This window comes from Symsagittifera roscoffensis, chromosome 3, assembly GCF_963678635.1.
Source record: "Symsagittifera roscoffensis chromosome 3, txSymRosc1.1, whole genome shotgun sequence".
NCBI classification, from domain to species: Eukaryota; Metazoa; Xenacoelomorpha; order Acoela; family Convolutidae; genus Symsagittifera; species Symsagittifera roscoffensis.
Genome location: NC_087064.1, coordinates 28,032,250 through 28,057,939, shown reverse-complemented (window position 1 = coordinate 28,057,939; position 25,690 = coordinate 28,032,250). Strand labels below are relative to the sequence as shown.

General features: G+C 35.1%; 2 protein-coding genes across 4 annotated transcripts in view; both read right to left on the bottom strand.

The window, feature by feature from the left end:
• The window catches only part of LOC134841198 (intersectin-1-like), a 333,033-nt gene that overhangs the window by 103,577 nt on the left and 203,766 nt on the right, over positions 1-25,690 (bottom strand). The gene's annotated exons all lie outside the window — the stretch shown is intronic.
• LOC134841648 (acetylcholine receptor subunit alpha-like) overlaps positions 11,978-25,690 on the bottom strand; it is a 26,329-nt gene continuing 12,616 nt past the window's right edge. Inside the window, exons 2-5 of the mRNA XM_063857681.1 lie at positions 20,766-20,923; positions 20,122-20,274; positions 19,788-19,927; positions 11,978-12,185 (exon numbers count right to left, since the gene is read on the bottom strand). Coding sequence (XP_063713751.1) covers positions 11,978-12,185; positions 19,788-19,927; positions 20,122-20,274; positions 20,766-20,923 — 659 coding nt within the window. The remainder of the gene's footprint in view (positions 12,186-19,787; positions 19,928-20,121; positions 20,275-20,765; positions 20,924-25,690) is intronic.

The window sequence follows — 25,690 nt, the reverse complement described above, 5'->3', positions numbered from 1 at the left end:
TGAATTCTTTTTTCTCTTCTTTCTCATCTTAATCTACGTGTTTTACACCGTTTTTCTGGATTAAGCAGAAACAATTTGGTCTGTTTAGGGGTCAACAAAGGTGTTACGGATTATACGGTTTATACGGAATTTGAATGCAATATTTGTCTGGTTGAGGACTCGATTAGCTGAAAAAAATCTAAAGATAGATCGGTTACGAAGAAAACGTGACTTAAAGAAAAGTAATCACTTAAAGAAAAGTTCTTAGAGGAGCTTCATACTTTTAAATTCAACACAATATTCACATAAAACAAAGAATTAAGTAACCAATTTTTTTGTAACACCTGATCCACGACCCAATTTGAAAATATATTGAAATTTTTTTTCCTGGTTATTTTTATCAAAATTTGATTGGATGAAAATCAGCGTCCGAAAATGGTAATTTTATGATAAACCTTAATTCAGCCAAAACTAACAAATTAAGGAACATAGCCTTGATGTCATCGCCTTGCTTCATTACCCGTCGCACGTGACGATTCATGGCTTTTCCTTCCTAATAGGCAGCGTTTCTAACGTTCTAACGAATAAAAAATTATCGTGTAAGCAGTTTAGAATCGTCACTAACATCATAAAAAGCGCAGCATATTAGGTATTGGGAGCCAGAAATCATGATGTGCGACTGAATTAAAAGCAGGGAGCTAACATGACTTTATAGAAAGAAAAAATATTATTTTTAGAATTTTTTGCTCAGTTTCACCATCACCGGTGGAACTTTCTCACAGAATATAGACAACCTCATAAAGTTTTAAAAAATCTCTTTTGACGACTGATTGAAGTCAAATATTTTAATGCACGTGTTGTACAGTCTCAAAGTAGCCATACAGTTTTGGTCTGCGAGGGGTCATTTACCGTGTTACGACTTATAGGCTATCAGACGAACGAATCTTACTTATCTCACGGTTACTTATAAACATTAAGCACATAGATCGGCCTCGAATCACCAGACAACTTGTTTATGACTAAACGTGAAGCCTAAATCTATTTTTAGAATTTTTCTTAGAGCTAGTCACTTATTAAAACTGTAGGAGGGTTATTGACCCTTTCCTTGCTCTCAAATAATCATACAGTGAAACGAACTAATAATATAGGGTTAAATAAAAACGCTCAGAACTTTTCAGTTGTAAAAAGGGCCGTAAACAGTTTTTGAAAAAACCTAAGGCATCGGACATCTGTTCCAGCTTTTTCTGAGAGATATTGATATTATAATCTCAAATTGTTCAAGGGGTTCAGATTTTTTTCGAACTTGCCACAGGACCTTTTTTTTGAGTTTTATCGTGAAGCGCATGATTCTCATAATGATACGAATGGTCCTAAATAAGAATCCATTGCCATTCCAGAGGATTTACAAATCAATGCAAAGATCAAATTTTGTTCCTCTCTTCATCGCGTGTCACAAATGGCTTCACGAAAGATTTTCGCTGTCTTCCAAAAAACATCCCAAAAACTTCTTTATCACAATTCTTTCGGTTCAAAAAAAATTTTGTGCTCAAAAAGGTTGGAATGAGGTCTCTGCCCGGAACCAATGAAATAAGTTTGCAACTGCTCAAAAAAAAGTGTAAAAAATGCAATATCTCATTGCCGTGAAAATCAAAACTAAAAGAGTTTGTGGTTGGGAGTACCCAGAGTTCACCAAAATCCCACAGAGCAATGATTGATCGTATACAGAAAAAAAAATCAGATAGGCGGCTGAAATCAGTAAATAAAAACTATTTTTTGTCTCTGGTAATTGGGCAAAAAAATTAAAAACAACATCTGATTTTTCTACATAAATTTCACAAGCAACAGTAAATAAAGCATTTAATTTTTAGTTTTGTCAAATCAATTGTCAGTTTGATAAAACTGAATAATTCCAAAGTCATTTGCGATAAATGTTCAATTTCAACCTCTTCTCTTATACTCTTCCTCTCGTCTTCGCTGATCCATGGCTTCACTGTCTGCTGTCTTGTTGCTCTCATCTACCCATTGACTGTTTCAAGCTCGCCGTTCGACGCTTGCACAGAGTTACCGGTCGTGCCCCAATTTTCCTGCTCGGCGATTCTCTGTCTACTGCCAGGCAAAGAGTCCAGTCCTGCTTTCAGCTCTCGGTTCTGGCAGAAATTCTTTTGTAGGCACAGTCCTACGTTTCGCGCCAGCTCAGATTTTAGCATCTGTTTTTTTTAACTTCGATTATATGAAGCACTTCAGCAACCTGCTAAACTTCTGTCGTAACTGCATTTCTTTAAATCAACAGGACTCTCTTGTAAGAACTGCGCTCCTTATCTGGCTGTAACGGTCATTAGGTCTGGGCATTCCCGGTCAACTAACGGTTTACAACTCAAAAACTCACGTCGTCAACACATCTAAAAATCAAGGAACTGATATCCCTGCTCCTTCATTATCTTGAGGTAAATTCATGAGTTTGTAGGTAGTTTTGAACATATCCAGTTTACTTCTGTAGTTCAAACAGCTTCAACCGCCTCAGGATCGTAATAATCTTGATTTTCGTCTCGTTCAGTCGTGTCTGCGTAAGTCTGGAGCCACTCCACTACCATCATTGGTACCACCACATTTGCTTCGGGTACCACCGCATTTGCGCCAAGTAGATACGAACAAACTATTTTCGTTTTAACATAATGCTCGTCCCATTCCTGCAGGCTGAGGTTTCTCCAAAAAAACTGTGACTTCTATCATTACTTGGTATGTCGCTTCTTGCTCGTCCACTGTATAGAAATCAGTTGGAAATGATCCCTCCGCTTTGTGTCTCTGAAAACTGCTCACAACCCCATAACTCAGCTCTATGATTTTTTCTCCCAGTATGTCATCCACTTGGTGCCTAGATCTTTCCATGAGTCTTAGTCACCAATTTGCAAGACCGTTCCGACATCATGGCCAATCTCTAGCCAATTTCGGAACTGAGAAAAATTGATCGATCATGGCTTGCTGTGTCCTTCATCTAGCACCACCATGTGTATTGGACATTTGCTGTTCCCTTACGGGTCGAAACTAGTTTCCACTAGATAGTTGAAGCCAGCTGTCCCATAGTTTCCTTCACTGTATCTCATTTACAACTCAATTCAAAAACCTCTCGCCAGCCTCCAAACTTCTGTTTGGTTTGTAGTTCTCCGAGAAGTCCTTCCGTGCCCAGGGTTCTCACAAGTTGATGCGCCTGAACCAGGCTGGTCCGTAATGAACCGTCCCACGAACCGCATTCGTATCCTTTTAGTCTGGGTATGGAGGCTCGACCAATCGTTCCTCCAGAACTGCACCCAAATGACCTGGTCCAATTTCCTTCGTTTGTGTACTCTTTTCACCCAGAGAGTGAAAGATCACTGCCCGTTGCAGGTCAAATTCAGCATCACTAGCAGTAGCTAGCATCCTCGTCGGCGAATAGATAATAAATTATTATTTGTGTGCCTGATACATACTGGAATTTAATGCGCTTCCTCAGCCGCATATAATTTATACTTTCACGCAATTTCCAGCAGTTCACGATTCTTTTTCATTTTTTTATTGGAGTATCTTCTCTCGTCTTTAAGTCTTTTCTAACCATCGAAGTCATTTGCTTCTTTTGCGTGTGTTTTGACAATATTTCTTGATAGGGCTCTAGCAGGGCTCTCCATGAGATATTTTCCCAATCTATTGCCCCTTGTAGGACGGTTTTCAGGCACTACTTCAATGCAAGACTTGCTCTACCAGGAATCTAGCAAAACAGAGGTCAACTGCGCGCTTGGCCTAGTCCACTGCAGAGTCGTTCTTGCGATGTTGCTGCTTATGGCATACATTAGATCCAGCTGCGGTTCCTCGGCTTCGAAACTTCCCCAGCTTTGTTTTCATCCCCCTTTATTCCCAACTGATTGTTTCAAACAGTTTTTAAGTTATTTCTTATGTTTGCAACTTTTTTCAAAACCTGCCACAGGACCTTCTCTTTCCACTTGATCTCAGAAATGTTCAGCGCCAAATCAAAATTTAAAAACTTTAATCTCTAGGTCATTCTCTAAGACCTTTCACGTTATAATACTGCAAGCCTGATAGGTTCGACTGCGAGTTCTTGCATAGTGGCGCAAGGATTTAAAAGTTTTAAGCAATATGTACAAATTGATCAAAGATTGAGGAAAAGTGACAATTAGGTCCAAACGAAAACCATAAAAAATTTTCGCAATTAAACTTATACCACTGTAAATACCTAAATACATGATAACTGCCTTCTCTTTTCTAATAGGTCTTGGAAATTAAAGTTCCAAAATCGTAAGCTTGAGCGAAATGAAAAACACTCATACAGCTGACACAACCTTAGCATAGTTGCTATAGTGTGGTAAAATATTGAGCAGTTCTTATAACTCGACGGACAGTTTTTAGTTAACACTATTTAAGCGAAAAAAGATATTCGTTTTCAATAAAATGTTTTCGTAATAGAATATTTTTACCCAACTTTCAGTGTCAGCTATCGGCCGCTTAAGTTGCCGCGGCGGTTTGTACGAGGTCTATCTTTTCTTTTTCTTTTTTTAATTCAAGAAATTTAGTGCGTTATTCGTTTGGTAATTAACCTGACACCTCTCCTTTGACTTTTTCCGTGAACGACCGACATTGCATCCGATTTTTTCCCGTTAGTGCCGCATCTTTCATATGTCATTTGTTTTGGTGACTTGAAGTTGCACTAGTCAATCGACAATGATTTGCATCCAAAACAGTCTTCTCCGTTTTTCACTTAAGGTTTTAGTGCTTTTGAAAAACATGTTTTGAATGACTGCAACCTTGATTTCATTTTTTTGTCAAAGTTTGTGCATTGGCAACTAATTGCTCATTCCTTTTCGAAAAATTAAGGTTGGCGATGTCTAATCGAATGGGTTGCTTTTCGAACTATTACTTCTATGTTTCCTACTCTTTTTTTCATCTTAAATAAAACGCTGGAATTTCTCTCCCGCATCCTAGTTTAGGCGTAAGTAATCGATTATAACGGATTATTGTGATGATTTTTTGACAATTAAAATTGATTCTAATTAGCACAATTAGGTGTTTAAAGGATTTATAATTGATTATAATCGTGATATTTTCCAAGAGATTATAATCTCTTATAACCGGTTATAATTGATTCTAGTTCTTACAAAAAACCCTTAAAATCACTTATAATCGATTATAATCTCTTATTTTGCCAAAATTTTGTCAATTTAAAGCAATATTCGAATTATATCTTATTAATTTCGTGTCCATAAATTTCGTTATTAATTTCGTTATTAATTTCGTGTCAAAAAGAAAATCTCTAAAAAAGAGATCTCTTGAACACTTTGGTTCATCTGAACACACAGTTTTACCGCGAAACAAAAGTTTCATAACGATCCTTTCATATTAGTGGAAAGGTTCCGGCGGTAGATGAAAAAGAAATCTTCCGAGTCAATCATGAAACTAAATCAATTTGCTGATGTTTTGGTGGTTTGAAAAGCTTTAAATATGCATCAAAAACAACTCTAAAGGGGAAGAAAAGAAAAAAACTTATTAATTTGATTTGATTGGAAAACGTTAAAAACATTTTTCTCATTTTTCATAAGAAAAAAACTCTACAAAAAGCATAAAATATAAGCAATTTACATGCAACTTCGAAGACAAAATGGACAAACAAAAGGGATTGTAATCAATAATAGTAATCAAAAACTTCAAAACTTCAAAAAAAATCAGGAGTAGTTTTGAAAAATTATCAATTTTTTTTTGTTTTTTTTTCGCCATTTTGCAACAAAAACTGTTTTTTTTATTGGCTTATTGGCTTATGACTGTCGGATTTGTCTAATTTCTATTTTTTCTTTCGGCTTTTTTAACACACAAAAATCACACTAAATTTAAATTCTTTTTTTAAGACTATGGTCGGAACATTCTGTGCTGTTTTTTTTTCACGGGCGAAGCTGAGCCTTGTACCACTAGCGGTACAAAAAAAATGAAAAAATAATAAAAATGTCAAAAAATGATCAAAATGACTTATATTAGTTTTGAAACAAAACTATGCCAAGACAATAGAAGGGGAAATTAGAGTCGAAAGATAATGTACCCAGCGCTAACAAAGCCGAAAATATCTTTTCAGAAAACCTTTAACCCAATAAAAGTCAACAAGATTTATAACTTATTAAAAGACAAAAAGTTTTCCTCGCCCTTAAATCATGCAATTTCTCAAAACACTTTGTTCGCTCGTCAAATGAAACAATATGAGACCAGTAAGCCAATATAATAAAAATCCAAACCTATTGAGTCCCAAAAAAAATCGAAAACCCGAAAAAGTTTAAGAACAAAAAGAATTCAACTTGCATACCGGCACATCAAATTTTTTTGCTTGTCAAAAGACGCCATAAGAGGCCAATAAGTAAAATTAAGAACAAAAAAATACTATAGGCTGCAACGTATCTCAAGCCAAAAAAAAATTAAAAAACCGAAAAAAGAATTCTTGTCATGAAAAATTGAACAATTCTCTTATGATTTTTTTTAGCATTTTGGCAATCCAAAGTTGAGCATAAAATTCATGTTTCTGTTAAAATGACTCGAAAATTAGTCATGTTTCCCTTAAAGTGGTCACTAAGTGAATAAAAAATGGGCGGAAATTATTTGGGCAGAATGAATTTTCTAAGCGAAAAAACAACAAAAAAGTCACAAAATACGAAAGAATAAAAAGTTCAATAATTTAATGTCAAATTTATTGCTAACAAAACTCTTTTTTTTTAGAAAAACTGACAACTATGTCGACAAAACAAACAGACAATAAAGACAATAATAGACCGACCATTTTTTTGAAGCCGTCTATTTCCTGTTTGAAAAAAGTTCTGTAAGGTTCGAACCCAGGATTTTTGCCATCCCAGGCGAATTTGTTACCTCCAGACCAAGTGAGCCGGAGACGCAAAGGAGTTTGAATTCCTTGTGAACTGAACTTAATTTTAGCGTTTCTAATTTTGACCATTCTGTGAACTAATTTATATACGGGAAAAAGTCTGGTACCAATGGCTAAGAAGAATATGATTTTTTGGAAGCCGTGCGAAAAAAAATTGATAAATCTGCTGATTATATGTGTTTTGCTGCGTATGATTAAAATTAACAGAATAATTTGTTTCTAAAAGCGAAGAAATGTGATCAAATCAATCCTTCTCTTCATGTATAAACAGAGAGGATCAGTCTGTTTTCTTGTAAGAATCAATTGAAAAACTTTATTTTATACAGTCAGCACTAGAACAAATTACAAATTGTTTAGATTTTGCACCACAGTTATCAGATGAAAATGGAGTGTAACGCATAAATTTTATCCGCCGCAGGGAAGACGACCCAGACCCAGACGTAAGTAATGTGTTTCTGCCTGAAAAATTCAAAATTATCTAAGCCTAATGGGCCTCGCGCTTATACACACTAAAAAGTGTCGCAAAAACATGACATCATGATTTTCACCTGACAAAAGAAATAGAAAAACAATTCGTCTGAAACATGGGCTTTATCAATGATGGGCGAGATTTTTGTTCATGTTATTTTTTCTCCAATGACATGATCAATGACACAATAGAGCTTAAAAAACAAGATCATTCCAAAACATCAGATGATGATCCGTTTTTTTGGTTAGATCTCTCATAAGTTTTTATGGCAATTTTATTATTTTTATTTATCCCTTTTATGGCAAAATGAAGGTTCAGTTGCCCATTGTATGGTCATGCTTTCGTATTCAGACTGCCTGACTGCAGGAAACTAATTAAGACGCAGGGGTGGAGTTATGACTTTCTCGAAGGGAAAGAGGGGCGCCCCGCCCCCTTCAAAGTTAGTATACATCGGCGACAACGGCGATTGTAGGAAAATTGTTGGTTTGATCTACCGAAAATGGATGTCATGAAGTACTAACAAAAGGGGGACCCATTGATTAGTATGGAGGTCCCCCTCCCCTCCTCTCCCCTCCTATATCCGCCCCTGATACCACGTGCATGTTGTTTGTAACGACCCAGGAAAATTAGGGTTACTTTTTTCATTAGAAATACTCTCTATTGAGGGATAATTTATAAAGAAACAGCAGAGAGACGCGAGCGAAAGGCCGTTGGAGGTCGTTTTTGAAGACATTCTGCTTATTTGAAAAAAAAAAAACTCGCAAGAAGATAAAAAAATGTTTTTGAAATCATTTTGCTGATGATAATAAATTAAAAATTTTATTAAAATATTATTAAAGTAAAACAACAATTCTCGCATCAGGGCAAAATCCTGAATGCTCCAAATGCCCATTAACTAGTCTGGAAGTGTTTTAGTGAAAGTTTTTGTAGTCGAAATGAAATATTAGCGAGCGAGCAGGCTGCAAAAGCTTATTTTAAAGCTAACGTTAGCTTAATTTAAGCCGTGAAAATTTATTTTTACTCGTGTTAAGTAGCTTTCTCAGTTTTTAGCGCCTAAAAAACTGCAAAAAAATGAAAATTATTTTTATATATATTTTTTGTTTTCTAACCATTTTTCCACAAAAAATGGTGTTCAAGTTGTTGGTTTTATTATGAATACCGAATATGCCTTTGCTCTAGTTTCTCGTTGTTTGTATTCAGACTTTGTGTTCAGACGTGTTTTAGTTTTTTTTCTTTTTTTCATTTTCTTACTGTTTTCCACGCAAAGTTATAAACTCAAAAAAATCATCGAAATGGGCTGAGCGATATATCATATTGAAGACCTTTTAGTCGTGGTTCGGAAAAAAGCAAAAAGTTAAAAACCTATTTTTTCAGTGTTGAGAAAAACTGGTTTGAAATTTTTGATTTTTGGTCGTATTTTGAGCTAAAAAGGTGAGCGTGCAGGCTTACAATAGCTCATTTAGGCAGAAGTAAGCTGTGAAAACTTGGTTTCACTTAATTAAAATTAGTTTTTGGAGTTTTTTAACTCCGTTTTAGGCTGTCAAAAATTTCAAAAATTCAAAAAAAAATCTGCATAAAAAAATTGAAAAAATTTTTTTCAAAGTTTTTTTCCTGTATCATTTTTCTACATACCTTTTGTCCAGTTTGCCTATTTCACCGTGACTGTCGAATCTACCTTAGATCTTGTTTTTTGTTCAGATTCTTTCATCCCAGAAATATAGAACACAAACTTGAAAAAAAAAATTTTTTTTCTATGACTATGGTTGCAACATTCTGTGCTACTTGCACAGTACCCGGCTAACCTTGTTTTACTTTTGGGCTTGTTAGCAGTATTTTTTTTCAATTTGTTTGATCCCATTTGACGAATTAAGACTGTCTGCCAACTGATTAACGTTGCCAATCATTGGGTGCTCAAGTTTCGCCAGGACTGTTAGGTGATATTTATGATCCTGCTTACTTAGGCATTTAACATATGGGTGGCTATGTGCGGAATGGGGGCTAGAAAATTAGACGACAAGCAAATTAGACGACCGTAAAGAAACGGAATTTACGGACAACCAGAATTTACTCAACCAAAAGTTAATCTAAATCTGTAAACAATTTTCACGCAATTTTCACGCAGGATATTGTCTAAATTGGACAAACAGTATTTACTCAGCAAAAAGATCATTTAAGTCTGTAAACAAGTTTCACGCAATTTGCACTCAAATTTTTGTCTAATTTCCGTTATTTTTTGATCGTCTAAACTCCTGTCGGCTAAGTTCCCAATCCCCGTGGGGAATGTAGATATAGGGCTGCTCTTTCGCCTGTGCAGCTGTTCCAAGCCGGCGAAAGTGCTCTATGTATACGCTACGCTACCTTGCTGGTAAATAAATAATAATACAATACGGTTCCTGCAAATAGCAGAGGGGCTATCAGTAGGGCTTAACAGTGCTATGGGGTATAGTCCATTTGTATTTTCTCCCCACATTCCAGACTGTGTCATTTTGTTGAGGGATGCTCTTTTTTTTCAACTCAAGGCTAGATTTTTTTTTGGGTCTAGAGCTTTCACGTGGTACCACTATTGCAGCCGAAATTGGTGACGTTGTGGTAGACCTGAAGCTAGAGGTCAAGTGAGAGCTCGTCCTCACACAATATCATTGCCATGGGGTGGGATCGAATACACGATCTGACAATTTCAGAGTGAACGCCTTGCCACTATACTAAGTGCCTCTAAATGCAATAAGAACTGCTGCAATCTGAACTACATTTTCTTTCACGCTTGAGCGGCAACAGAACAGCAAGCCCGCATTTACAAAGATTTTCATCGCTAGTTCATCGCCACTGGTGATAAGGTTGTTGAGCTTGAAAAAAACTAGTATAAGAAAAAACTGCTTTAAAAATATGAAAGCATGATCAACAAAATTAGGGGAAAAACACTGCGGCAACCAAAAACAAAACAAAAAAAAACTGTTAAAAAATGATTTCACAAGCGTTTTTGAAAACCGATAGATAACAGTCTGTTGGTTCTCAAAGGTCAAGTTAAATTTTTTTTACTAATTCAAAAAAGTTGGTATGATTGATTAAAAAATTTCGATAACCAAAATGAGTTTTTGACGAATTTCTTAAAAAAGTAAAATAATGCGATTATCATTTTCCTGAGTGCATATTTGGAAAGTTGTAGTAACAAATAGTTACAATAGTAACCGTGTGCGGTAAGATTTAAGAAAGTGTTGACTGATACTTAAGCACATTGTTTGCAAATAATTTTTTATTCAACTTTTTATTAGATCAACTTTATATTAAAAAATAAAGGATTGCGAGGTGTAAACAGAAACAAACAATTCAGTATTCTTCTTCATAATCATAATCCGATGAGTTCATAAAGTAAGGCATTGGTAGGCTGATCAATGGCTTGTTTCGCATGGCGTGCATGAAATAAAGCGTGAAAACAGTGGTCACAATTCCATAAGCAATGGCTGAGAGTCGGTCAACAACTCGTGCCAAAATTTTCCACTCTTCGCTTAGAATATTTCGCTGATGTTTTGACACATTTTCAACAGCCACGTCTCGTAAATGAGTTTCTACCTTGAGAAGCAATGTCAAAACTTCTTTTATTTGTAGCTCTTTTGGAATTTTTGCAGGTTTCATGTTTAATTTAGTCGTACTGAGTAAAATTTCCGAATTATTCTGTTGGGCGGAAAGGCTGAAACTTGACTTCGTTTTTCGTGTTTCGAAAGTACTAAATTTGTGCTGCTTTCTCCTTGCAATTCTGGATTTTCTTCTGACTACTTTGCCGTAAAGTCTTTTTAGCGCTTTTTCTGCGCCGAAGCCTAACATGGGCGCAATGTAATTGAACAACACTTTTTTCACGCCGCCGGGTATCGGTTCAAGGTGCATGTGTTCTCCTCTGAAGTGAAAAGATATCACGATGGTCGTCATGAAAATTGAGATGGCAACTATTCCGATACAAGCAAGGTAGTAATGTCCGATAATAGGAAACGATTCGGACGATGCTGGAATATGATTGGTCACGACTAGTAAATTGACGCAAAATGTGAGGAAAACTGTCACCGAGAAGGTAATTTTTTCTCCTGACTCAATTGGAAGTAGGAAGGCAATAGTGCTGAGAGCGCAGATTAAAGCGGTGGGAATGATGACGTTTTTCTCGAAGAACTCAGGCTTGCGTTCAAACAAGAATATGAATCGCAGATAGGGGTAGACTGCATCAAAACCAATTCAAACTCAAAAGACGACATACAAATTTAAACTTAACTTCAAAGGGAAGAGAACTCTCCAAAAATGTCCTAAAAATTTTCAAAACGAAAACCAGCTGCATCGATAGCCTTCAAAAGTAATACGTCACGCCAACCTTTCAAGTCACGCCAAGCTTTCAATACAATTTTTCAAAACTCGTAACCAAAATAAGTCGAGCCAAGAGTTATTTTTGAGGGTCCAATTAACAATTTTTTCCTCCATTTTCCATTTAGCCAAAACGTTATATACTCATGTTGAATCGAATTGTTCATATCACAGAAACATATTTCAACTCTCGCAAAACGAAATGACGGATTTTTCAAGGAGATGCTTTTTTAATGGAAAGCTCTTAACATGATGGTTTCTTGAAGAGGGGGGAGGGGGGTTCTAAACTATATCCTAAAATTAGAGTGAACTAGGGAGTGTTGAGTTGAATTTGGCATTCCTAGTTCGCTTTGTTCGGACTCAGCGAGTGAGATGTCGATGGTGACCTCTTCCCTTAGCACAGTGTGTTCTATGAGTGCCCACTCGTGGTGTTCTATGAACCCAGTGGCTGCCAGAGTGCCCCTGTCGTAGTCGAACACCTGGATGTCCACCTGGCTGCAAACAAAACCACCAAAAGCGTGAACAAGAACAACTGGTTGATGTGCAAGTATACACAATCATCTGAAGAAGAAGAAGAAGAAAGAACACTTGAATTACTATACAATAAAAAGCCGAGGCATCAGTGTAGCAAAGTGTAAATAATAAAATTGGTTATAAATTCATTGGTTACATCAAACAAAAACAAAACATCAGAAAACAAGCAATAAACAAAACAAAAAAAAAACAAAATCGGTTACAGTTCGGAAATTGGTTGATTAAAGTATATGAAGTTTCGGATACTATAGAAAATTAAAGATTTAAGAATTAGGAACAAGCTGGTAATAAAACTTTACAAACAATTTTACAGATAGTCCAATTATACAACGTATATACAGAGTATATACAGTTTCTCTTTCAAGCAATGTGTGAAAAATTAAACTGAATTAAAAAATATAGAACTAGCAAAAACGGTAATCACGCCACGTATTTGTATTAGTACATATAGGATTGTTTCTCAATTCACTCACGTAAAATTCTTTCAATTTTTTCTTGAATTCTGTTTTCGATTTTTCTAAATTGCGCAAAATTATGGGCAGTGAATTCCATTTTTTAGAAGTCAAATGAAAAAATGATTTTTGTAGAGAAGCAGTCGAACAATGTTTGTCAAAAATAATTTGTTTCGTTCTTTCGTTGAGCCTATAATTGTCAGTCGGTAGTCTCAGTGTATTTTCAAAAGCCTTCTTTTTGTTTGTAAGATATTGGTATAAGTATGTTATACACTTTAACTCAATTCTTTTCTCGATTCCAATGAACGATTTGCTAATGCGAAGAAGGGAAGAAGATTTAAAATTCGATCTGAAATATGTTCTTTTTAGCGCCCAGTTCAACTGTTTCTCCAGAGATAGCATCAAAGTAGCATTAATTTGTTGTAAAAAAATTGCTGAATAATCTAAATGTGATAAAACAAGACAATGAAGCAAGGCAACTAATGATAATGTCGGCAGTTGTTGTCCAATTGTATCAATAGTTTTAATCCCTTGGGCCATTTTTTGGAGAATTGTTTTGATTTGAGCATGAAAAGATAAACTTGAATCAAGAATTATGCCTAAATATTTGCATTCTGATTTTTTGGCTACATAATGCCCACTAATTACTAGTTTATCAGTATCCACATTTTTGCTATCATTTTTTTGACAAAATGTTATAAATTCCGATTTAGATGCATTCAGATTCAATTGGTTCTCTGCAAAAAATTCCGTTAGATTATTGAGTGATTTTTGCAATCGATTCAAAGCATCCTCAGAAATTATAGAAGAGGAAAAAACCATACAGTCGTCAGCATATTGAACTAAAGTACAACCCTCATATAATCGCTCTTGTATGTCATTAACATAAATATTGAACAACAACGGACCAAGTACCGTTCCTTGTGGGACACCTCGTTTTATTTCAATCCAGTCTGAAAAAATTCCATTGACGTTTACTCTTTGAATACGTTTGTTTAGGAAGCTAGCAATTAAAGCATTTGCTCCATTTGAAAAACCGAGAGAAAGCATTTTTTCAATTAAAACTTCATGCGAAATAGAATCAAAAGCCTTGGACAGATCTAATAAAGCTGCATGTACGATTTTTTTTGAATCTATTTGATTTCGAATACTTTCTGTCACATAAACAAGAGCATCTTGTGTTGAAATGTTTTTGCGAAATCCGAATTGAAATGGTGTCATTATTTGAAATTTGTCAAGATGTTCTGTTATTTGGGCATGTAAAATTTTTTCAAAAATTTTAGAAAAAGCACAAGTTATTGATATTGGCCGATAATTTTTTGCATCCATTGGGTCATCTTTTTTGAACAAAGGGGTTACGTTTGCTTTTTTCAGTTCGATCGGGAAAATGTTCTCATCTAAGCAAGTATTTATGACAAAAGTTAAATGTGGAACTATAACTGATTGACCGTCAATGATTGCCCAAGCAGGTACGGTACAAGGTCCGAGAGGTTTTCCAACCTTGATTTTTCGAACTATATCAAAGCATTGCTTCACTGTAATGTGTTGAAAATGAAAAGATGCAGATTCAGAGGCAGATTTGTTGTAATTCGGAGGCTTTTTAGCGCCGAAAAATTCGCCTAAGTTTGAAAAAATATAATTTAAATGATTGGCAATTTTTTTGTCTTGGGTTATCATTTCACTGAAGGAATTTCGTAGAACTGTAATTCGATGGTTGCCAGAACATGTACCTCTAACTTGGTTAATATATTTCCATTTTTGTTGGATAGTGCTGAGAAGTGAAAAACAATTTTTTGAATGATCGAATTGTTTACTTCTAATCAATTTGCTCATTTGATTACGTAAAAACTGGTACTTTGACCAATTATCGCTTGTGCTTTGACTGCGATATGATCTGAGTGAATTCTGTTTCTTAGTCAACAATTGCTGACATTCTGAATCGAACCATTCCGTTTTCAACACGTTTTTTGGTTTAAAATTACAAACAAACTTTTTTTCGATAGGAGCATGTTGCTGTAGAGCACAAGAAATTAAATAAATCATCGTCGAGAACATGTTTTGTGCGTCTGTACATTGATATAAGAGATACCAAGGAAGAGCGGAGAGTGAATTGCAAAATTCATTTTTCTGATAATTTTTCTTATTGAAAGTCGTAATTATCCTCGGTAAAATTTTGCCGCATTTTATATCCGTCAAAATAAATGAAGCAAAATGGTCGGTTTTATAAGGTGTATCAAAACAAAACTCAATGCCGTTTGTTTCATAGTCACTGATTATGTAGTCGATATGAGTTTTTGTTGAGGAACTAATTCTGGTCTCATCGTTTGGACAAAAAACCTTCAATCCATATGGAATAATTATAGAATCTAAATTTTCTTTTTCTTTGCTATCCAGATAATTTATGTTATAATCACCCAAAAGCGTAATTTTAGTAGAAACTGAAAAAGCATTATCTATGTTAAGCGTTAATTGTTCCAAAAAATCAATAAAGTTTGATCTGCTTGGGTTATAACACAAATTAACTAACATTTTTTCTTTACTCGAAATGTTAAATGTAGATTTGCACTCAACCCACACTGACTCATATTTTTCTTTATCAAATAAATTTAGATCAGGCCTCAATTTCGGAGCCAATTTGACTGGTATATATAACAAAACGCCACCGCCTTTCTTTTTTACCGCTGATTGCCTATCATATCTGAACATCGCATGCGTTCTAGGTTGGAAATTCCATAAATTGTCACTATCTTCTTTTTTAAGCCACGTTTCGGAAATTCCTATAATTGTGTTTTCGCCCATATCATCAAGAAATTTTTTCAATTGCATCCGTTTTCTAATAATACTTTGAAAATTCAAATGAACAAATTTAAGATTTGCACAATTTTTTGAGCAGATACCGTAGACTGTTTCAATGGTTTCGATAGGACCAGGGTTTTTTTCAACATCCCCACTTTGGGTCAGTAACAACGCGAAAAGGAAAAGATGAGTCAGTGTGGTAGCTCTCCGCTCATTTATCCCACATTTCGTTGATAATATCTTTTGCTGGCAGCTTAGATAGCCCCAGTAAACAATAGTTTTTTCTTTAGTTTCCATCTGAGCCTTGGAAATTAGAAAAATTGCACAAAACAACCAGAATTTAATATTCAGCATAATAGGTTAAATAAATTAAATAATCGCCAAAGTTTGCACCAAGAAAAAATGCGAAACTAGTATTTCCTAAAAAATTTTGCACCGTTTTGGAAAAATTGTAACATTTCTGCCGTTTTTGGATCTAAATTTGATGATTGTTGGGTTTGCTTCATTCTGGGGCGGGTTGTAATCTCACATGTGTTTGCATTAATATCAGAACCCCTAAAAGAATCTCTAAAACTTTGCACCAAAATTTCAACACCCCCATCAGAAGGATGCAAACCATCCGAGCTAAGAGCATCTGTATTTTGACTAAAAATTTTGTTTATGTCTAAAATATCCAATTTTACTTCGCCCAAGTCTTTTACATTCCGTACTAAATTAAGAATTTGCTTGTTTAGCTTCTGTACATTTGGATTAAAATCTTTTCTAAAAGCGCCTAAGGGAGTTACAGTACATAGTGAAATTGTTTCTGGGGAGAATTTATGATTTATGAGATAAATTAGTTTTTCTAAGCTACTCACGGCTTCCTTCGCGTCGAAATCACTTGAGAGGCAGTCATTTATTCCAATTAGCGTAGTTACATGTTTAAAATGTCGCGATTTACTGTTTCTCACGCGTTCCAGCAATGCAGAAATTTTGTGCCCACCAAATCCTCTCGCCAACACATTTTCCGATATTTGTTCCCCATTGATTCTGTTAACAATTGAGTCTCCCAGTAATAGGCCAGAATATTCTCCTTCTCGTGGTAAAAATAAATGTTTTCGTTGCTGGTCGAATTTTTCTTCTTGAATATTGGTTGCTTGTATTTTGATTTCTTGGTTATTCTTGCTTTCTTGGTTATTTTCGCTTCGTTTGTTCTGATTTCTGCTCCGAGTTCCAATCTTGCTCCATTCGTTTTCAAATTTGTTTTCTGTAATTTTCGAATTGCCCGTGTTTTTAAAATTTTCTAGATCAAAAAATTTGTTTCCTCTTTCTTCCTCTTTCGTTGATACAGTTAAGTTTTCGATAATTCGTTTAAAATAAGTAACATTTTCGACTAAGTCTTTATACAGCTCGTATTTCAATTCGTCGTTCAGATTTCGGAAAGTTTCGAGGTCAAACATGTTGGCGATTAAAAGCGAAATTAAAAATAAGACATTAAAATGAACCGACTGATCGCTAGAAATTTAATTTGGTTGTGTGAAGACAATTGTAAGAAATCTCTTTTTTTCTTGTTTTTTGGACGGGACTTTTCCAGCAATAGACATTAAACGCTAAACTAGTACAAAGTACAAAGTCACAGATATGTGAAAAGAATTAACCGGTTGCAGTGCACGTACACAATCGACCTGGTCGCAACTTTAAAAAAAAAATTGTCAACGGATGTACCTTTTAAGCAACAATTAACAAGGTATCAAGATAAAACAATGACATTTGCAGTTTCCACTTTGCTTAATATAGTGTGCCTAATTCGCTATTCATTTGCCTGCCCATCATTCAATCGCCAATTAAAGTGTCTAAAAAGCAAAAACTTTCCTACCGCTTGCTCTTAAGTTCGAGAGAATTTTTTCAGAGAGAAGTGTTCAATTGCAGTGAGGAAGTGCGGCTGAAAATGCTCTGTAACATAATCATTCGCTTTATATGAAGTTTCGTTTTGTTACCAATTTTGCGTTGAAATTAAAACCTGAAAACTAAGTTCACTCTTACCTTCTAAAAATTACATCCCAAAATTCACCTTTCAGTTCATCGTAATTAAAGAGACTTTCTACATGGGCTGTCCATCATAAAGAGTTAAGCGCATGAAATATGATTTGCATGGAAAAATTTTTTTTATCATACGTCGCACATATTTTTTGTAAGCACTCAAAGTAGCTTCTTTTACAAACAAAATTATTAGAAAAACAGTTTCATATAATTACGGATGCGTTTAATTGCGAAGTTTGTAAAAAAAAAACTACCAAGCAAATCATGGGTCGCAACATACACGATACGGCTATGAAAATTTGCGGATTTAGAGGGGGGATTCGATTCCCTAACCATCCCTCAGAGATTTAACCCCCTCACCTCCCAAAGGGTCCCCCTTTTGTACTATCTCATGACTATACCAAAAAACTGTTACAATCCATTTTCAGACCCCGACTCCAAAAATTGTTTAAGGGTGCCGTGGGAACCAATATATAGCAATTTAAAGGGCAAAACAATATACATGGCCCGTTTTTGTTCAAAAATGGTGTTGTTGTTATAAAGTTATTGGGGAGCGCGTAAAATCAGTTTGGTCAACCTAAAAAAAGGTCGACAAAATTTTTCAAAATCTTCTACGAACAACCCCTGATGCAAGCGATAGTTTTTTCCACATATACTGTTAATTGAACTTTTGAAAGCACCATCAAATCAAGCTACTGTTTGTTGCAATTTGATAGTTGTTCCGACTTTCGATACGAAAGTAACGGAATATTTGTGCTCGGGGTGGGTTTTTTTTCTTCAGACAAGTTTCGACTTTACAACTAGTTATTTTTGACGGAATTTTTTTTATCATTCAAAAGGTATTGTTGTCTTGAGCTCAAAATTTATAAGATATTTCAATTTTAATCAATTTTTGCAAAGTTGTGGGGGTTTAAAGATTGCCATGTTGGCCAATTTGGGATAATTAGCGCGCGATATATTTCGCGCTATTAACGCGTAAGCGGAGAGTTAATCCGTCTTAAAATTGTTCCAAATTGGTTGAAAGATGCTTATTTACCATAATTGATTTGTTACAAAGAGCGAAATCTATCCTTTTCTACTTGATATGGCGTGCGGGGAGATGATTTTCATATAAAATTTCAAATTTTAGAAAAAAATTTCATTTTATTTTATTACACTTAATTTTTTTAAATTATTACTGCTCCATAAAACCTTAAAAGCCAGTCGAAACATTCGGGGTTCCACCCTGATACGAGCAGTTTTGTTGTTCCGACTTTCGATACGAAAGTAACGGAATATTTGTGCTCGGGTGGGTTTTTTTTTCTTCAGACAAACTTCGACCTTTTAACTAGCCATTTTTGACGGATTTTTTTTATATCATTCAAAAGGTATTATTGTCCCTAGCTTAAATTTGAAAAGATATTTCCTCTGTGATCATTTTTAGTAAAGTTATGGGGGTTTAAAGATTGCCACTTTGGCCTATTTGTGACAATAAACGCGCGAAATATTTTGCGCTATTAACGCGTAAGCGAGATTTAATTCGTCTTAGAAATCGTTGCAAACTGGCTGAAACAAGCTTATTTGCCATAATTGATTTGTTACAAGGAGCGAAACTTATCCTTTTGTTCTTCATATGGCGTGTGGGGGGATGATTTTCGTAAAAAATTTCAAATTTTAGAAGAAAAAAAATTTTCATTTTATTTTATTACATTTAATTTTCTTAGGTTATTTCTAGTACATAGACCTTAAAAGGCAGTCGGAACAATCAGGGCTTCGCCCTGATACAAGTAGTCTTGTTTGATTTTGTCATGCGTTTTCAGTAGTTTTGCAATGACGAGAAAAACAGAATGCAATCAAACATAAATTGCGTCAGAAATGTTTCCGTTTTTCATCATAGTTTCGTTACTCTGTGAAAAAATTCAACTCTATCAATCTGGTTTGATAAGCGAGTTGCTGACAAAAAGCATGCTGGTCAAAAAGGGAGCTGCAAACGAAATGATGCGCAAATTTTGAGTAGCGACAATATTTTTGTATAAGTTTTTGCCATCAAGCTTAGAAATAGTTTTAGAAAATATACTTTGCTGTATTTGTTAAACTGAATCTGTTTCTATCTCCGATTAGAACCAAACAAGCTCTTGATCGGGTCAATTTGTTAGTTTAAAGATTACCATTTTGGTATATTTTAAATTACCAGTGCGCGCCATTTATTAGTTTTTTCGTTAATGCAGAATGATTAGTGTAATGGGTAATTTAATGTTGCTCGGTAACCGTTGTGGCGCGGAAACCGTCGTTGCAATGATGAAATTTCTGAACTCACTTTTCGTGCAGCATCCAAGACCCGATATTGAAGGAGCAGTGTTGGATGTCATAGGGGAAGTACCTCACTTCCATCTCACACGTCGTACTCTGAATTGTGGGCCTGTAGAAGTTAACCAGTCCCGAATGCATCACCATAATCTTAACAACAATTCCATTCTTCTACCGCAATTTTATAAATTTTGTAATTTTATGAGTTTTGTAATTTTTATGAAATAATGTTAACAAAATGAAAATCCTTAACGAAGCGATTAGCTTGTATCTTAGTCTCTTTCCCTCGACTCATAATTTCTCATTATAAAAAAGACGAAAAAAGGAGGCGCGGTAAAAGATGCCTTAATGGGGGAGTTCATTTCGAGGTCAGCCAGTCCATTCACTGAATTTTGGTAGATGACGTCAGGCAGCCAGATCATGTCTGGACTGACGAACAGCTCCGTCATGTTCTCGTAGTCACTCGGGTCCCACTGCAGGAACTCGTCGAACCAGGTCTACATCAATCAGAATTAATTACATGACATAAAAAGTTAAATTAATAACATCGATTATTTATGTACAATATCTTTCAAGGAAAGTCAGCATGGTTAAATTGCGATTCCGCATATGAACAAACATCTGCTTCGGTTCCGCGCAGAAAATGTTTTTGACATTTTACCAACCTTGCCACTAGCGGAACTCTGAGATTCACTTCAGGTAAATTTTTAATCGCGTTTTTACCTTCAGCTTATTTTAACAATAAGCTGTCAGGTTTCTCGTACACATAACAAAAAAATTGTGTACTGAAAAACAATTATCGTTACTTCGAATTACTAAAAGAAAACTCATCACATCGTTTCAGTGTTCTTGAATGAGTATCTGGCTAACTGTCGGATTACTCCTATAGAGAAGGGGAAATTTTTTTACTGGATGATTGCATTTTTAGAGGATGAGAGGGGGGTGGTACGACTATCAAAAAAGATCTTGAAACTTGACTGCTCTTGACCTGTCTGTGCCAGAGGAACAGTGTCATCTGTTGTGCCTTGACGTCCACATCTATGACCTGTCGGAGTCCGATGTAGAAGTTGACCAGCACACTGTCCTCCTGTTCCAGCCGGGGTCTGATGTAGGAGGAGTAGTTGGAGAACAGGTAGTCGGTCAGAGCTGAAGTTGAGAATAAAGGGGCCCAATAATGATAACAAACAACATGGATTTTCTCCATCTCAAGCTGTAATTTGTAAAAGCTGTAAGCAAGAGTACCAGTTATCTGGAGGGTTTCGAAAGAGCATTTCAGCTCATTAAATGGACACCAGAAAAACTTAAATCCAGTGATCATTCAGACCAAGTTCCGATTTTCCAGAATGATTCAAATAATAAGATGAGAATTATTCAAATTTTTACTCATTTTTGAAAAACATGGGAAGAATCTTGCCGCCGAATATATTAAATTTGAGACTGCTGGCGGTCAAAATGTTATGTAGAAGTTTATGTCTAGCTGATATCAATCCGCCAGCGTTATTGTTCCGACCATTGAAAATGGGGAGGAACTTTAGATTCGGGTGTGTTTTAGTTTTTTTCCACGCAAAATCAGCTACCACAAATAATCATTAGACAGGGTTGAGTGATATATCATATTACATCCTTTTCAGTTGTTATTTGTAGGGAAAATTGTGACGATATTAAAAATTTTAAAAAAAAGTTTTCAGTGTCGAAAAAAACCGGCTTAAAATTTTTATTTTTGGTCTAATTTCGAGCTAATCGTTAAGATTGAAAACTTATTTTTACTCAGGTAAAGGTAATTTTTGGAGTTTTTAGCGCAATTATGGGAATCAAAAACTTGAAATTCAAAAAAAAATCCGCAAAAAAGTTTGAAAAAGTTTTTGAATTTTTTTTCATTTTTTTTTTCGTTTTTCTGGTCATTTTTCTTGAAAAACAGTTTTCCAATTTAATTACTTTATTGACTCTCAAATACGCCTAAATTCCATTGTTTTGTTCAGATTTTTTATCACAACATGCAGAAAAAAAACTACACCAATTTGAGAAACATTTTTGTATTATTGTAAGACTGTGGTCGGAACACTCTATGCTACTGTGAGAACACAGAATCCGGCTATACTTGTTTATTTTTTATTTTGTCGACGTCGACAAAATATCTTTAATTACTGCTCGTTAGAACCCCTCATAAAAATTTTTGTCAAATTTCGATATTTTTTCTCAGAAGTTTTTCAGAAAAAAAGGAAGACATATTGAACTTTTTCGTCGTCCAACGTCTTTCATAAATTTTTCTAAAATTTTCAAAAAACATTCAAATTAGCAATTTTTTTTCATCACAAGATAAGCGATGAAAAAACATACAAAAATTTACATATTCTTTTCACAAAAGATAATTTTTCAGTTTTGGGTCTCCAGATCTTTTTAAATGTTAATGGCCCATCAATAGTTGTTCTACACAACTATAAATGGAAAAACAAGTTTAAATTGTAACTTATTTCAAAGCTTAAGTGCAACGAAGTTGAATCTACTGGACTGCAGGTGCATGCAAAATGCAATAAGCAAAGCGAAAACTAAGTAAGTTTTTGCCTTTTGTCCAGTTTTTTTACTTCCTCGGGCCGAGGGTATCAATTTTTATATATATATATATATATATAAAAAACATCGATCAAAAATTGTTTTTTTTTCTGAAACTACTAAGAGCTTCATTAATGCTTCCAGCTGCTCATTTTACTCTGGAAGCTGCTGTTCGAAAGCAAATCATTTTTGCCCACAATAAGCTCATTTGATTCTGAGTAAATTTGTTTTTAAGCTGTTTTTTTGTCAATTTTTTTTCACATGTTTTGTTTCTTCGAAGTTTTGTTATTGTCGTATCAATTTTCCCAAAATCCTTTAATTTTTGGTTTTGCTTGCGATTACTTGTGGCGCAAAGCTTAATGTTCTGGCTTTCGCAGCTAAATAGAGCCTTCCGCAACTATTTTCCAGACAATCGTTTTTTCTTGTTGTACTCTTCTTCCACCCCCCCCCCCTAAATGATGAGAAACTAAGATCAAAATTGATTCCATATTTCTAAGAAAAGCAGGAAAGGCCATAACAGAGCAATTTCATCTAATTTTGCGTCAAACGGTTTTTTCTTTTTTTTCTACAATTTTCTCTACAAAAGTTTCCAATATGAAACCAAATGCGTTGCAGTTTCGAAGACAAGTCAAAGCTCAAAAAATTAGCACTATTATAAAAAAAACGGTAAGACGACTGTGAAACAAGCATACTTTCAAAAGGCCCAAAAACGATCGCACTCGCAAAAAGACTAGCACGTTAAGCGTTGAAAATTTTTTTAAAAAAAAACGTTAGAAAGAGCAAGATTCTTTGGGATCTCATAACTAATTCGGTTGATTAATCGAGCACCCATGGATCATAATCGGTTATATTGTCAATATATGACCAGTAACTATGAAATTACAAAATAATTAATGATAAAAGAATAAAAACGGATTTTAATTTTGTTAGTATTAATGTCAACATTATCCATTACAACCTTAACTTTTTTATGTTAAAAAAGCCAGTATAATCAACTATAATCGATTATAATGGATTTTTTAGAAATTGCTCATGAAATTTGCAAAATTTTCCCAGCTTTCCTATTTCCTGATTGGTGCTGTTGCTACGCATTACGCTTCAGAAATTGTTACATTTCACATAAGAAATTAGCGCCAATCAAGGGGGGGTAGAATATTTGAATGGGGGGTAAGAGTGTAATTATTCAATGATAGAATTGGGGAATTTAACGATTGAACCCCCTTCCCGCCCCCCCCCCCTCAGTCCCTCCCAGTCCCTCCCAGTCCCTCCCAGTCCCCCCAGTCCTCTTCCCAAAGTCCCCCCAGTCCTCTTCCCAAAGTCCCCCCCCCCCCAGTAGCCCCCCAGCTCCATCCATCTCCCAGTTCCCCCAGTCCCCCCAGTCTCTCCAGTTGTTTACCAGTTTACCAGTTTACCAGTTTACCAGTTTACCAGTTTACCAAGACAACCATTCGACATTTACAAAATTCTGGGGGTAAAAATTTCTCTGAGAGGGGGAGGGGGGTAAACTGTAAACTGGGGGGGGTTGGTTATTCTTTTTAAGCATGGCGAAAAGACATGGCATACTTCGCAGAAAATAAGTCGTATTTTGTAAATGACATGGCATAAATTTTCGAATTTCTTCAAAACTAGTAGCATTCAGTTCTAAAAAGAAAATGGATTAGAATCGATTCTATTGGATCATAAGGGATTTTTTTTCAAAAATAATCGATTTTAATGGATTATCGTGGCAAAAACAATTGATTTCTGATCTAAAAACAATGGATTATAATCGATTATAATGGATTGTAGTGAAATTTTTTGTTTCCAAAATAATCGATCATAATAGCATTAAAATCAGGGGCGGATCTAGTTTTTTCTCGAGAGGGCAGATTTTCAAAAAATTTTCGAAAATGTTGTCTTCTTTTTTTAAGTCAACCAAATTGATTTTTCGAGCTCTCCCAAAGCATTAAAAAGACCCTATTTTGGTCAACTTGTCTGCGCCGCAGGCAAAAAATTAAAGAAACAGGCCAAAATTTGAGCTCAAAGAAACGATCTTCACCCCGAAAATTAGTTTATATTGGCGCCGAAGACGCCTTCAGAAATTTTTTAAGGTCCGTCACCAAATATGGATATCTCAAAATAGTACAAAAGGGGGACCCTATGGGTTGGCACGAGTCGAATCCATGGGTGGGGGGCTTCCGCCCCTGAATATAATCAATTGATGCCTGAATTTTATATTTGTAGCGGATTGTAATGAAATTCTTTTGTCTCCATTATAACGGATAAGAGTCCATGGGGGCACGTGTTGCGGATTGCCCAGCGCCTCACGCAACATATTATGGCAGACTCTTTAATTGTTCCGATTTTTCGTGAAAATTATATGCTTGGGTTGATTTTTTTAAATTAAAACCACTTTACAAAGAAAGTTCACATCGTGCGGGGGTTAATTCAGAGCTTTTCCTATTGTCAAGCGAGTATGCTTGCACTATTGTAAGTTAGGTTAAGACTAAACAAGACTGTTCGTATCAGGTCAACACCCTGAAATTTCCAATCGCCATTAAACGTATATGCAGTAGTGATCAATTTAAAAGCAATTGATGAAATGTTCAAAAAGATTGGAAAAAATCTTGAGAAATTTTTTCACTTTTTTAAATCATATCCCCACAAGGTTTTTAAAGAACAAAGTTAAATTTTCAGCCTATAGTAACGTAATAATTTGAATGTATAGCATGCCTCAATTGAGTTATTAGTTTCAAATTTTCAGCCTATTCCATTACTTTCGTATATATCGATACGAAAGTAACGGAATATTTGTGCTCGGGGTGGGTTTTTTTTCTTCAGACAAATTTCGACTTTTTAACTAGCCATTTTTACGGAATTTTTTAATATCATTCAACAGGTATTGTTATCCTGAGCCTAAATTTGAAAAGATATTTTACCTGTGATCATTTTTCGTAAAATTATGAGGGTTTAAAGATTGCTATTTTGGCCAGTTTGACCAATTTGGGACAATTAACGCGCGATATAATTCGCGCTATTAACGCGTAAGCGGAGATTTAATCCGTCTTATAAATCGTTCCAAATTGGTTGAACCAAGCTTATTTGCCATAATTGATTTGTTACAAGGAACGAAATCTATCTTTTCGTACTTTAAATGGCGTGTGGGGATTGAATTTCATAAAAAATTCAAATTTAAAAAAAAAATTTCATTTTTTTCATTTCATTTAAATTTTTTATATTTTTACTGCTGCTCCATAGACCTTAAAAGGCAGTCGGAAAATTCAGGGCTTCGCCCTGATACGAGCAGTCTTGTTGATTTTTCAACCGGAATAAAATGCCGCTTACGCGTTAATAGCTTGAAATATATTGCTCGTCAATTGGCTA